Below are 15,014 nucleotides of genomic sequence, written 5' to 3' on the forward strand. Positions count from 1 at the left end.
TGGAACAGCAAAAAAAGCAGCAGAGTAAGCGACAAAATGGTTTTTGTCCCGTAATTTAAAAACCATAAATTACATTTCATATAAGCTATGAGCAAATAAATTCATGAAGCCCTAAGCGGCCGCATCCGGCCGCGATAACAATAGATAAGCTATTGTGTCTCGTTATTCCACGATCGATGGGTTAATGTGTATGCTTGAACCAATTTATGTACAAATTTTGGAAGCTGAAATCACTCTCCTCTGTTGGAAAAATTGGAATCCCTTTTTTTACAGAGGTCTTTTTGATTGATTATTCTGTGTTATAAAAGTTGACCAATCCTGTTATGCTATGGGTTATTCAAAGACAAAGACATGATGAATACTGACAATGAACTTTAATTTCTTAGCTTTAGTCATTGCTGAGAAAAATCGATGTCGCTATAGCCAAATTATCAAGGCGTCGCCTTAAGGGCGGTTGGTGAAAACGGGCATAAAATATATTATAATATCATTCATATCCAATGTAATAATAAAAATGCACAACTTTATTTGCGAGACGTATTAACTAAATAGGATAAAATATTTATATTGAATATTGATATGTGTAATGTGTTCATGATTTCTTTGAGATCCTTATCCATATATTATAGTATTGCATATTATAACTATAGTATAATATTGTGAAGTAGGAATTATCCTAACCTTGTACATATTTTTATGTGTATGTTCTTATTCTTCACTTGTATTTAGGTTTAATACACTGAGTTTTATTTTACATTATGAATGGCCGTGTTGGTTTGCTTTTCTAGTTTTTGTCTTCATTTCTATGAATTAAGTGTAAAACAATCGTTTTGTATGGGACGATAACAACCTGTTTTTTAATTGATCGTTTAACTTTATGTAGGTACTTATGGAATTTAATAAAAAAATGGCAAAAAAAAACAGTTTTCTCCGAGGCCCGGGAAAGGACGTAGGATACTTTACCCGGAAAAATGTACGGTTCTCGCGCGATAAACAAATTTTGGCGCAACGGTCTTGCGGGAATCATCTGACAACAATAATTAATTTGTAGACTCGGCTGCGATAGCACGGCATCGCCTTGCGAGTTACGAGTCATTAAATCATGTCTACAGATTTATTTTTACCGGATTTTACTTGTAATTGTTATATTCATTATTAATTATTTAAACTCTAATACACTAATTATTATTATATACTAATATAAAAATCCGTCATATTATTGTAGCAAGCGAACACGGTCAGTCTGCATGATGTAGATGTAACGCGGCCTCTCCACGTTCACCCATGATGGACCAGAGCCTGAAGCCAAGACGTTTTCTTTATCGCTTCTCAATTTTTCAATCGCCGATCAAAATGTATAATTGACATCAGACGAGTCGAACGTTAACGTCATATTAACGAACGCTTCCATATATTTTGATCGGCGATTCTACAAAGAAGCGATAAAGAAAATGTCTTGGCTACAGGCTCAGTAGTCAACACAGGCGATTACGAAGGAAGTAAATCATTTTAAACGAATATGCGTTTATGATATTTAAAATAAAATCACTTCTTCAAAGGCTTCTGACCGCCGTACTCAGAGATATTTAATGATGATTAACTTTCAATTTAATGAAGAGTTTGACAGATAATGTACAGGGCGTATGTCAAAATTTTGAATTAATTACATTTACGCCTCTAGTACACCGACCTGCGAACCGCGAAACAGCGGCCAACCGAACGCGAAAAATCTGCGAAACAGGAATAGAGCGAGATGCAATATAAGCCATTGTCTTGTGGCGGATGAGACAGTAAATCGGTTCGCCGCTGTTTCGCAGTTCGCAGCGTCGCGTCGGTGTAAGTACTAAAGGCGTAAGTAATTAACGCCTCTAGTTCACCGACGCAACGCTGCGAACTATCTGCGAAATAAATGCGAAACTGTAATAGAGCGAGCAGGGCCCCCGTAAGGGCTACTGGCGCCTGTGTGCAAAAAAAGGATTTTGGCGCCCCTTTAGGCAAATTTTTTGGGACCTTGGTTTTGGCGCCCCTAAAGATGGCAATTTGGCAGCCCTAGAGGATGGCGCCCCTAAAGATGGCAATTTGGCAGCCCTAGAGGATGGCGCCCGTGTGCATTGCACACATTGCACATATGGTAGCGGGGGCCCTGAGAGCGAGATGCAATATAACGCATTGTCGTGTGGCGGATGAGACAGTAAATCGGTTCGCCGCTGTTTCGCAGTTCGCAGCGTCGCGTCGGTGGACTAGAGGCGAGTTCCACTCTGAGTGCGGCAGTGAGACCCATAAAATTCATTACAAAATTACATTAAAACAATTACAATGATTATGATTTCCCACGCAGCTCCTCAATCGCGGTGGCAGCCATGGTTATCATGGCCTGACGTAAAGAGAGGCCTTAACACGAAATAATTATGGGAATTGTTGATCTCATTCGTTAATGAACATAATATAGCTCAATATGTAAGGTTATTATTTGTAATATAATCACAAAACGTTATCCGAGTATATGAATTATTGTTGCAATTAATATAATGTATATTTTTAAAGGAGAATTTTATACATATTAACCGTATGAAGTTTCCAGTGTCAAATAGTTGTATAAGTTCGTTTTACTGTAAATATTTTGTTTTTAAATAATTATAAGCCTAGTGACGCTTACCGACAAATTGTATCATAAAATTTATATTAATGCGTTAAATTTATTTGTGTATAAATGATATTGTATAAACTTACTCGACTATGTTGTTCAGAGATTGTCATTTCGAACATAAATAAATAATAACTTTTACATATACCTACTTGTTTTGTTAATGCCCAGTACAATAAGGTTATCTACTAATTAGTGACTGTAAAAATTATAAAGTTTCCTATTTAATTTTTTAAATAACGTCAAAGAGACTAAAGTGATGAAGAAAGCATAAAAACAGATACTTAAATCTTTATTTATATCTATAGATATACAGGGTGTAACAAAAATAAGTGATAATACTGTTACGGTACATGGTAAACGGACACGTGGTGCGCAAGTACATACTCGAACCTTCTAAAAAGGTCCAATGTTTGTTTACGTGCTTACCCTTTATTTGTTAGCGTATTTGAATTTAGACCTTATGACTGAGTCCATAAGGTCTAAATTAAATTCAACTTACTGCACTTATCGCAAGGACGGCAGTTTTATTGTGGCACATTCCCGAGCCTACTAGAAATTTCCCACGGTTGTTTACTTGTTTACGTGAAATCGGGAAATTTCTGGAATTCGTCTCGCCATATAAAAAGAGCCGCAGGCAGACCCGGCAGTTCAGTTCCTTTCGAGCTATCATCGAGGCGATTTCGGAGTGATCAATAGTGAGTGAACCAGTGAAACCTGCGACTTGGCTACGACCTAGGACAGTGAAAATCAGCGTTGCGGATCCGTTCGCAACATTGCTGAATGGGAACCAATTTGGTATTACATAGAATAGTATTAGTAGTTAAGAATTATTTTTGTAAGATGCTAAATACCAAATAAATTTATTTTTCTTTCTTTCTTTCTTTCTTGATAGTGCTTAGTGATTGGACCTAGTGATTTGTGTTTGGACTTAGTGCTAAGTGTTGTGACCTAGTGTTTAGTGCAGTGTTAATAAAGTCTTCAAGAGAGTCACCAGGTCTTTCTCTCCAAATCCTCGAACCCTAGCACGTAACAATACTTTAGGGTGTGTACATGTTCCTTGTAGAGAGTTCACTGTGAAAGTAGCAGTGCCGAAAGACCAACAATTTTTTTCACTTTTGTATGGGGAAACTCGTGACGCTCGGGCCCTCGCCCATACAAAAGTGAAAAAAAAATTTCGTCTTTCAGCGCTGCTACTTTCACAGTGAACTCTCTACAAGGAACACGTACACACCCTAGAGTATTATCACTTATTTTTGTTACACCCTGTATATTCTATAGTCTACACACAAAAGCTGTCTTTAATTGACATTTTTTTTGCTTTACATATAAGTTTTGTTCGTCAGTATGTTGTCACTGCTATCATTTCAAGATAAAGATCAGCAAACTTTGTGTAGTTAACTATTCGCTGTGTAGATTTTTAATCAGTAACTAGTAAGGGGGTTGGAACCTATACCTACACTAGGCAAGGGGATTTAAAATCAAACGACACAATGATTTGGTTAAAAAAGTATGCTTTTTTATTATTCTTTCAAATAGTCTTCATCTAAATTTTATAAGAACATTGGACACAATTGAAGCTTTTTACCGATAAATAAGTATAAATAATTTTATATTCACATAGATCTTATTTTATACATACAATACATTTATTTTATATCAGTCCTCACAAAAAGGTCCACTCTCTCCCCGCAACACAAAATTAAATATTTACATAGCGATAGGGATTCGCATCTACCGTACATACATACATCAACAATTAACAATCAATAGAGACTATTTACAAAATATATTTATTTAACCGCTCACACATGTACACACTCGTCCGTCGTCAGGCACACACACCGATTACATTCACACGATTTGGCATATGGATGGCGGCGATCACTAGCAGAGGTCGTCTCGCGCGAGCCACCAGGGCGCGCGGCAGGCCTCGCGCTTCCGCCGGCGCCGCTCCGCGCGGTCCGAGCGCTTCTTCACGAAGCGGACGTTGTAGGGGTCCTCCGCCAGCTCCGGGTAGCGCGCCACGTCGTGCACGTACTCGCCCTCGTAGCCCGCCGCCGACCCCGACTTTTGGATCTCGTCCAGCTCCGCCGCCGACCAGTCCAGCGACCCGCCGAGCCCGGCCCGCAGCGTCTCGCGCTCGCGGTGCCACGCCTTCCTGATCGCCGACGCGCGCGCGTGGTGCAGCAGCCGCTGCCGCTCCCTCTCGGCGCTCGTCCCGTACCGCAGGTTCACGATGCTCGTCTTCCCGTGTATCTTCACGTCGGCGTACGAGCGGCCGCCCTCCGCCACCTCGTGGAAGGTGACGTTCAGCTTCCCCTGCATACGTTTCAGCTGCTGCTTGTCGTCGGCCGCGCGCCACGTCTCCTCCTTCACGAAGTAAAATACGTCCTGCTGATCCCCGTGAACCACGAAGGAGAACGGAAGCAGGTGAGATCTATTGAAAACTGAGGTGTAAACGTCCCGGTAGATGGCGTTAGCCGAGGGGACAGCCGTGACCACAGCGCGTCCTCGGGAGTTTCGTGAGATCAATATGCCGCGACCGAACGGCGGCTCGGAATCTGATCCGATACGTTTGGGCGCCAGGTTCAGCGCGTCGGTCTTGAGCGCTGACATGGCTGGAATGGAGAGGCTTCTAAAGTCAGCTATTCTCTTGTTGGACATGTGCGATAGGAACCCGGATTCGATGATGACACTGGGAAGAAGAGACATCGCCGATGGCAACCCCGGGCTTCCGTCAGTCGGAGCGGTTCCCCAGATCGGGCGCCCGTGTGGAATGCTGGGCAGCACGGATCCTCCGGGCAGCTCGTCTGGATACAGTTGTGGCGCTAGACTCTTTGTGTCGTAGCCGAGCAGTTTCAACCAAGATAGATGATCTGAAACACAATCGTAAGTAGTTAACGACTTTCTTATTTTTATGCAATTTTTTATAATTTTGTTACAAAGTGGATGTAAGTTAAAAAATACCTGTGGGCTTCTTGTCGTGAGGCCGTACGTTGATAGGATCGTTTCCATTGAATCTATATAAGTGCAATTGAGTGGGGTTATGTATTCTTTCTATCAGGTTTTCCCAAAGTGGAGACATCCATTGACCGATCAATGGATCATAAACTTTTCCATTAGCCATATGCACCAAGGATGTAACTTGATCTAATAATCCGCCACAGAAGTCCACAGGCAAGTATAGGTAGGGATTCGAATCGTAGACGATATGACCATACGGTGATCTCATTATTTCTCTGATTCCTTCGCCGTACTGGTTAAATACCATTACAGGAGTTCCGCATTGATCAGTAGCAATATAGTACTTATGACGAGCAACCTGAAAACAATTATATAATTTTTAAAATTTTACATGTAGCGATATCTCCTCTGAAAGTTGATTATTATAAGAATTTATAAATTATGGGTAACCTACTTTCGTTTAGTATAAAGCAATATTTTACCTGAGTATAAATAAGATGACCTCTGTCGTCATAAACTAATGTCATAAATCTGTTTTCTCTCGGGGAATAAATATGACTGACTTCATGAGGTCGATCCTTGTTCGTGTAGAAGAATTGTGTTACATTTCCGAAATTGTCTTTTCTCGTTGAAAGTCTATCCAGATGATCGTAGTAATAACGAACATCAAATCTTCCCCGTTTAGAAGCTCTTATTAGTAACCCCTTCGAATTGTACTGGAATCGTTCCTCTCGAGCGTTTTGGGATACGAGACCTCTACTATCATAACGATATTGTCCTTCTCCAAACTTTATTATTCGGTCCATGTCATTATATTCCATGGGAATTGTATTTCCACGATAGGTCAAAGACAGCATATTGCCGTTGTCGTCGTATCTGAAGCCCCATGGCTCTTGAGCTTCTAGTCCAGTGAGTTGACCATCGCAATCCCAAGTGTAATTTTTAAGATTTGTGTAAGTGTTTACACCGACATTTCTTGTATGCGTTCGCGTTTGAGAAATTCTGCCATGAATATCATAAGTAAATTCCATTCTAAATACTTCCATTCTATGAATGTTAACAGAAATTTCTTTTTCTAAGAATTGTTCGTTCATAGTTCGCGAGAACATCGCAATTCCATCATACACTGATGTTTCATTCCATCTTTGCTTCGATACAGTGAACTGTCCAAGAGTTTCGGGAGCTCCGGTATTGCTATTATAAACAATATGGTGCGGAATTAATGTTTGGCCCCCTATGCGTCCTTGAACAGAAACAGTTCTATAGTTGTTATCGTATTCGTAAATTATTTTGGCATTGCTGAGCCCCGTTTTAGCACCGTAGTCTATCCTTTCCTCCATAAGTAAACCACCTGAGTAGCTGGATTCCCAGCGGTAATCTACATCACGATCGACGTGCAATATTTCCGAGGGCAGGCCGCTACTTTCTGAATAATGTATTTGTGTTTGCCCATCTCCGTGAACCACTTCTGACACTTTATTAGTTGTGAAATATCGGTAAATTACCCTCGCTCCGTCACCTGGAAATACTGTTTGAAGTAGTTCTCCCGTGTGTGAATAATGTTGCAAATATTTCTTTGATGAACCTGGCGGGGAATATGTTACTCGTAAAAATCCTATTGAAGGTTGTACGCTGAATGAGTGATTCGTTCCAGAAGGCAATATAACGTTCGTCAATCCGCCGTCGCTATCGTACGTGTATTTAAAGTGTCTCTGACTAGCTAGAGTAATTTTAGATACTAGATTACCCTCATTGTAATAAATGAATTTGGTTCCATCTTGTGGACTAGAGATTTCAGATAACATTCCATGCGGATCATAGCTATATATTTCTTCACTATTACCCCACTTCCATCCGTTAATTCTATAAAATCTGTCGTATGTAATGTTAAGAGGAACACCGGCTCCGTGAGGTGTAAATGACAAAGGCAGACCGGCTGCGTCGTAAGCAATAGTAAACAGAGGACTTCTATCGGCATTAAAGAATGTCTCTTTACTTTTAAACTGGTCAAACTCTATGATCAGTACTCGTGAATCGTTGACCCATATCTCTCTGTTTAAAGTCTGTTGCGGATTTCTTACATCACCAACTAAGGTATATAAGGAATACATTTTATTCACTAAATCGTCTCCAAATGTTGTAGTCTGATGCGACCACATATGAAGCATTTCAGCCTCGATTGGTAACGCCGCTTCAAGCAATGGGTGCTTGGCAGCAGCGATGCTTTCGAATTTGCCCGACCATGGAGTGTCCAATATCAGAGTATTATTTGAGAATATGCGTCCCTCCGTCACTTGTTTTCCATTGTTAACCGTTATTTGTTTAAACGATTGACCATGTAATACATATTCACATTTCTTAGCTACTCCCACAGGTATACTGCTGGTTGGATTTGATACGGTGACCGCAAGCCCATAATTTTTAGCTAATCCAGAAGTAATGTGCACTTGTTCTCCAGAGGGCATAATTATTTTCGTTACTCTTCCGAGTTCATCGTAGTTATAAATAACCGTATCCCCAGCCTGAAAAAATTAAATCAAAGTTAACATCGTAAGTGCATAGCAAAGAGATTTATTATTCTTTAAATATAGAGTAAATATTAAAATAGCTTACCCCTGAACGGCTATTAAGCAAGCCGGTATTAGCATCGTAATCTAACTCGATCTCAGAAGAACCCTTTTCAGTTATCTTTGTCAGATATCCAATGCCTGATATTTTCAGTTCTAATTTATGATCTTGTGTATTTTCAATAGAACTAACGATGTTGCTGTAGTCTCTTAGAAGTTGTATTTTATTCCCTGATGCATCTGTCACTGTTGACAATTTTCCAAAGCTCGTATTTTTAGAATACAAGAATGAGTATCTCGTTTTTCCTGAAGTCAAGTCTTTTGTTGTTATGTGTTGTCCGTATCGATTGAATACATAAACTTCTGACGTTGGCGGGTAAGGTATCCTGAATTCTCCATTTTCGTCGTGGGTAGGTAAATAATGTTTCAACGCCAAAATATGCAAGGAACCTAAAATAAATTACATTTTTTATTATTAAATTTTAAGTAATAAGAATCGTATTATAACTACATTTAATAAATAACGCAATGTAAATGAATATTAATAATAATAATTATTGAAGGTACAAAGTATAGCAGTAGTATTCATTATAATATTAGGTTTATGCAAATTTAATTTACCTTGATCTACAACATTTAAAACGCCATCAGGCGTTACTGCTAGTGCTGATATCGTTTGGAATTTAGCGTTAGATGACAGAAGTGTCTCCGTGCTTGTAGGTGGTTCATCGCCAGCTACAATGCTAAGACGGCACGGACATCCAGCCCCCTCATCGCGTGAATTTGTTGGGATGACAGTTGCTGCGACGGATGAGTTACATTCGCAACTGAGTTCCTTAAGATTTTCTTGTAGTTTTCCAGCAAAGTGCATAATTTTGCCCGATGGATCGATTGTCTTAATAGTGTTTGTTTTCTTAGAATCAGATTCGGCAACGTACAGCATACCGCTAGGAGCAAAGGCGATGGCCAATATGGTACCCAGGCTGGAATCTTCGCGGAAATCGGTAGACGTTTTATTTGTTGTTTTAGCAATAGGTTTACCGTCGCTACCGATACGACAGTGAGAAGGTTGGCCGGCAATAACTTTGATTTTCATGTCGACTGTTAGTTTTAAAATGATTCTGTCGTCGATAAAGTACAGGGATCCATCTAGCGGAGACAGCGCGACTCCTGTGGGCCATTGCAGTTGAGCTTCATACGGTGGTATAGCTCCTCGACAGGGCACAGGCGACCAATGATTATGATGACCATGATGTCCAACTAGTGTGTGGATTATGCCACTCGGGTCAACCGCCCGTATGTTAGTTCCATCCGCAATATACATAGTTCTGTCAGCGGCAATCGCAAGTCCTAGAATAAAGACCAATAAGTTTTTAAATGCTGCTGCATGCTTTTGCGTTACGTTTAAACTCGTATATTATTATGATAATAATTAATATTTATTATTATCGAAGACGCGCAAAGAACGACTTGGGTAGTGACAAACCTTTAGGATGAGCTAACTTCGCCTTTATAGCTGGTCCTTCGTCACCACAGTTAGAATCATCGCCAGGAACACATCGGTCTCCATTACCCACAACGGCTTCTGAATTTGAGGAAGGATCGCGAACTTTTTCCAACAAGAGAACTCTCCTGACCTGGTGCCTCTCAGAATCAGATATGTAAAGAAAGCCGTCTGCCGGTGATATGCACATGTAATATTGATATGCGACTTGCGTTGTCCTGTAAAAAAAAGTTATTAAATATCCGTAGTCCTAATAAAAAGCTAAAAACTATTTCACAAAAACTTCATATTAAGTATAATAATTAAATATTAATACTTACTCTAGTTGCAACACTGTTGTTACCACGCCTTCGGGCGTTATACGCCGGACAAGGTTGAAATCACCGACGTAAAGTGAACCATCTGGACCAGACGTTAACGCGGTTGGAGTCAAGAGGCGTGAATCTGCTGCCTTGCCATTGCAGTGATCAGGACAATTCAAAGATCTTTGAAGCCCAGTTCCCATAACCACCTGCAATCAAAAACGCGTCATGAATCGATATAGCAAAATGAATAATGTTAAATTAAGGAATTTAAAAAAAAAAAACGTGATTCATAAATTTGAAATAGATAAAACCAAATTGTTCTGCACGGAGTGGGCTAATGATAATGAACTATAGCTAATAACACTTTCGATAATGACAGCTTTTGAACAAAAGATCTAGATCGAAATCGGTCCAGCCGTTTTTGTGCTACGATAGCAAGGACACACACAGACAGTCAGACACGTCAAACTTATAACACCCCTCTTTTATGACGGGGGTAAAAATTAAATGTGATAACTGATAAGGAAAGTTATTTCGTGGTAATTTCTATAGAAATCGGGTATGTTTCTATGTTACCTGCACAGTCCTAGGATATTGCTTCAGATGAAGTAGAGCTCCGTCTCCTTTTTGTAATATTCCTTCATGGAAATTGTAATGATGATGGATATCAAGTCCCCAACCTCCAATGTCCGAAATGTCAACATCGAAGCCGGCTAGCGTAGCTGTTTGTGTCTCCCATACAATAGAAGTACACGAGGAGTATTCGTAACCTATTGAGACTTTGGCCTGAGCTTGCCCGTAAACCTGGCGAACAAAAGATTTATTGATCGAGATGAGGCTATATTGTTTACGCTACACTTAATACTAACAAAGACGATATTATTATTATGACTTATAAGTTATAACCATTTAAAAAGCATTGCACAAATTTTACTATAGTTAAAGTTTTCAGAGGTCAGACACTGTTTTAAGAAAATGCGCCAACGTAAAGCAAAAGATGCGCTAAAGTCTAAAACGTTCTCGAAAATCTCTCGCAGCGTTCGATTAGGGTTCCTACTTTTGTATTAGAATTCATAACACGTTTATCGTAACTATTCCTCGGCTTACCTTCTGCTTATAAACATTCCTCTTGTTCCACGCGAACACATGGGTCAAGTCTGGGTCAGCCTCGTATGTGTGCGTGTACAGCGAGCCCTCGATCTCCACACGCACATGGACTCGCGCTAGAGACGCGGGAACGACGCGCCGCGTCAGTTGGATGTGCACACACGATAGGTACCCAGCGGCTTGCGATGATCGATAAGTGAGCTTCACTAATGAGCCAGGTATGCCGAATGATTCGCTCACGATCTGGAAAGAAACTTGTCATGAATCCCATGTTGTTTCCGTATTGTTCTTTGAAGATATTGTACTGCTAAAGATACATGTTTACTCAAATGGTAGTAAATGTAGAAGAGTAGCTAAGAAAAATTAAAGATAACTTACAACATTAAGGGCTTGTTTCACCGCTTCCTGATAAGGCTATCCACCACTTAATTTGACAGATGGAGTATGGAAAATTTGTCAAATAACCCTATCGGGCACCTTATCAGGAAGCGGTGAAACAGGCCATAAATAAAACACTAGTAAAATAAGGCTAATAAATACCATATCTAAATAGAATAGACACAGGTGAATAAATAGTTATTATCTGTAACAAAGGGTTGGACATTGTTATAAGGTGTGATCTAGAGGAATCTAGATAATATTATTATGTACTGCATGGAAAATAATTTGAGGCTAAAAATAATTAATGTACCTGCGCCTCTGGATAAACAACAGTAGTTGTGGCAGCGGTAGAAGCAGCTGGGGCTGCCAGCACTGGCATGGCAACAACTTCTGGCCTGAGACGCTCGTGGTCGTGAGTGGCACAGGGCGGTGCACCCGCCTCCCACCACTGAGGCATCGGAGACCAGTCAAGACGCGGCGGAGCCCTAGAGATAACCCGAAATTAATCGTGTTTCATCGAAAAATAACTTTTATTGCTACAAATTCCTTGATTTTATCGTTAAAGACATTCATGAAATTCTTTAACAAGAATTTTATTTGGCTTTTGCCTTTGTGCTGGGTTTTGGCCGCTTCACCTGCCTCGTTATATGGTAATTAAAACACCACTGTACGTCGTACGACTGCTTATGCTAATTCGATTAACGATCTTTTTGCAATAGCATGCTGCATGTAAGCATTAAAATGCAAGTTGGAAAACATATTTTTACCGAAAATGTCCATTGACTCCGTCTGATTTTGAAAATAATAATTGTCTGTCCAAAACAATATATAAAATTTACCTGTATCTGTAATGACAACTATTTCTGGTACTGACCTCGGTGTGGGCACCTTAACGCTGTCGTCGCTCAACTCCATCTGCACCGGAGGCAGTACCACTATCTGGTTCCACGGCACGAATACAGTTTTCCTCAGGGGCTTGAATGGCGATCTCTGGAACTGCAGCGTCACGGCTCCACCGCCGTTCACCAACACGTCGAACCTGAGTTGCATATTTTTTGTTAATTTTTGGCATTTTTTGCATCAATGTAGGAAAAAGTGTAAGTGAGGCCCAGAGAGTATAATATAATAATTAGACTTATTACAGAAGAAAATTGTCTGTTTCAAGTGAGAACAACAGCTTTCGGCCAACCAATTTTGATAAAGGATTTAAGAGAAAAATGAGACTTTATAAATCGCTCGCCACAAAATTAATTGAATATCTATGAAATAGTTAAGAATATTATGTAATCTATCTTTAATTTTTTATCTTACTCATTATAATATTCCCTTTACAAGGTAATAAAAATGCGCTGATTTAAGTCTGAGACATCAGGCAAAAGAAATAATTGAATACCAACTAAAAGGAGCACCCGCACAAAGATACCGATCTCCGTCGCCGACAACTGTAGTTGGCGCAGGTTTTTAACGATCGACGATTTTACATTCCTTCAAAAAGCTTTGATTTTCCTTTACCTCACGTTTCGTTAGTGACTGTAGTTTAAATCAGGAAAGCACCAGCGATTACAACTCTTCATAATATTATTGACTGACAATATTTGTATGGAATTGATTAATAATGATGATTATTAATATCTTTCACTGAGGTTGGTAAAGCGTAACATTTTCTCTGCATGGCCTTATAAAATATTTAATAAAAATTATAGCATGATATCTGCCTAAGACTTTACTCAAGCAATAATAATTGTGGTGTTCTGCCTTCAATCTTTACTTAAATTAATAAATGTTGATATAACTTATGGCAAAATTATAAGTCATTCTTCGTAATTTGCTACGAAAATTAGTAACTTAATCCTGAATATTATTAATTTTCAATATTTTTATGAAAATCAAATAAAATAATGTTTTGTTTTATAAAGAAAACTATAGTTAAAAAAGGGCCAGCTCTCAACTCAAGTCACTTGCAAATTAGTATTATACGTAGGGCTTTCTAATTACCGAAATTGCTAATTAAAAAAGGAGACCCTTATAATATAAAACAAAGGAACATCTTACGACATTCCGGCCTTATTTATGCTAAGCCAAGCGCACAAGGGCCCTTTATTGTTTCTTAATTCTTACAGCGGCTTACCCGGGCCCAACATAAAACCCAAGAAAGTATCTCGCTGTTTTATTTGCCTCGGACGAAAACTATTCCCTTAATTAAAACAATAAACAAACGTAAGTATGGTATGAGTTATGCCCGCTGGATTATTTTTGTATGATTAATGTCGGAAAAGGCAAAAATAACTTCAAGCTACTCTATGAAGACAGCGTAATATTATGTCTATTTACCTCTAATTTATTACGGGACAAAGTGTCTAAACACACTAGGCTGAATTACGCCGGCGTTATATCCGCCGCAAATGTCAAACGCATACAAAACGCGACGTAATAATTAATAGTGTGTCACCCCTCGTATTCGGCCCGTATTTTGTATGCAATTTAAACGCGGCTTAAACGCGGCGGAATTTACGCCGGCGTAATTCAGCCTAGTGTGTTTAGAGCCTTTGGCCTACCCCCATTTTACTCGCTCCTGCGCCATCGTTGGCGAGTCTGGTTGGTATTTTTGGAAAATACGGAGGGTTTGTGCGAATACGGTATACAGGTTGGATTGGAATATGAATCCCACGAACAAACTTAAGCTCATGGTGATGAATACACGAGGCTACTTAGAATTTCCATGAATATTGCTGGGTATAACCGTACCACTTTGTTTCCGAATCACGTCGAAAATTTCGTAAATGCCCGACCATCCTTATGTAAATAAACAAAACCTCGCTTAACATAAGGTAAGAAAAATACTGGCGTACCCTTATTAAAATAGATCCAGCGTATTACCATATTACATACCCACGTTATAAAGGCACGTTTCTTGCCTAACAAAAATAGGTACATAATTTAATTGTTTTGTTATTACTTGAATAATATAAAATTGTTACGATAAATTAACTTTTGGAAATAGCTCCACCTGCACAAGTACCGGTAGAGTATGCCACGGGAACTTATAGGACTTCTTTTAACTGTGGCGGTACCCACAATTCGCCTAACAATCCTGCATCGCGCTATCGAAGTTTCGGAGAACGGCAAGATATATACAACGTCTGAAATGACGTCAGTGGGCTTCGGCCTGACCGAGCATGCTATCTCGCTCGGTCGGAAGATCTTCCTTTTCGGCCGCCACTAACAACGTTAAATAACCATACCCTTATCTAGAACAGAAGATAGAGTTCTAGCTTGAACAGTAGATTATAGAGCTTTTTTACGTGGGTACATCTTTTGTTGATCCTCAGAAGCCTTGGAAAGGGGCTACCAAAATCGGTTCAGGCAGACATTATAATATTTTTATATTATAGTCAGTAATAGTATGGATCATGATGACACTATCATCTATGACCTAAGTAATTAGTACCTACGGTATCTTCTAGAATATAATATGAAGATAGATAAACATAATGTCATAGAAACTTCGCATCTACTTTGGTATTACCTTTTTCAATAAC

At 39.5% G+C, this 15,014-nt stretch overlaps 1 protein-coding gene across 6 annotated transcripts in view; it reads right to left on the bottom strand.

Annotated features, from left to right (window-relative positions):
- Positions 1–4,140: 4,140 nt before the first annotated feature.
- Positions 4,141–15,014, bottom strand: part of LOC121729140 (teneurin-a) — a 414,953-nt gene continuing 404,079 nt past the window's right edge. For all 6 annotated transcript variants that reach the window (XM_042117536.1, XM_042117537.1, XM_042117539.1 and 3 more), the window contains 11 exons: positions 12,350–12,514; positions 11,786–11,960; positions 11,095–11,337; positions 10,564–10,791; positions 10,003–10,193; positions 9,665–9,900; positions 8,800–9,528; positions 8,225–8,628; positions 6,094–8,133; positions 5,615–5,969; positions 4,141–5,523 (listed from right to left, as the gene is read on the bottom strand). In XM_042117536.1, the coding sequence (XP_041973470.1) occupies positions 4,532–5,523; positions 5,615–5,969; positions 6,094–8,133; positions 8,225–8,628; positions 8,800–9,528; positions 9,665–9,900; positions 10,003–10,193; positions 10,564–10,791; positions 11,095–11,337; positions 11,786–11,960; positions 12,350–12,514 (5,758 nt within the window). In that variant the 3' untranslated portion in view covers positions 4,141–4,531. The remainder of the gene's footprint in view (positions 5,524–5,614; positions 5,970–6,093; positions 8,134–8,224; positions 8,629–8,799; positions 9,529–9,664; positions 9,901–10,002; positions 10,194–10,563; positions 10,792–11,094; positions 11,338–11,785; positions 11,961–12,349; positions 12,515–15,014) is intronic.

Source organism: Aricia agestis, chromosome 7 (genome assembly GCF_905147365.1).
Source record: "Aricia agestis chromosome 7, ilAriAges1.1, whole genome shotgun sequence".
Classification (NCBI taxonomy): domain Eukaryota; kingdom Metazoa; phylum Arthropoda; class Insecta; order Lepidoptera; family Lycaenidae; genus Aricia; species Aricia agestis.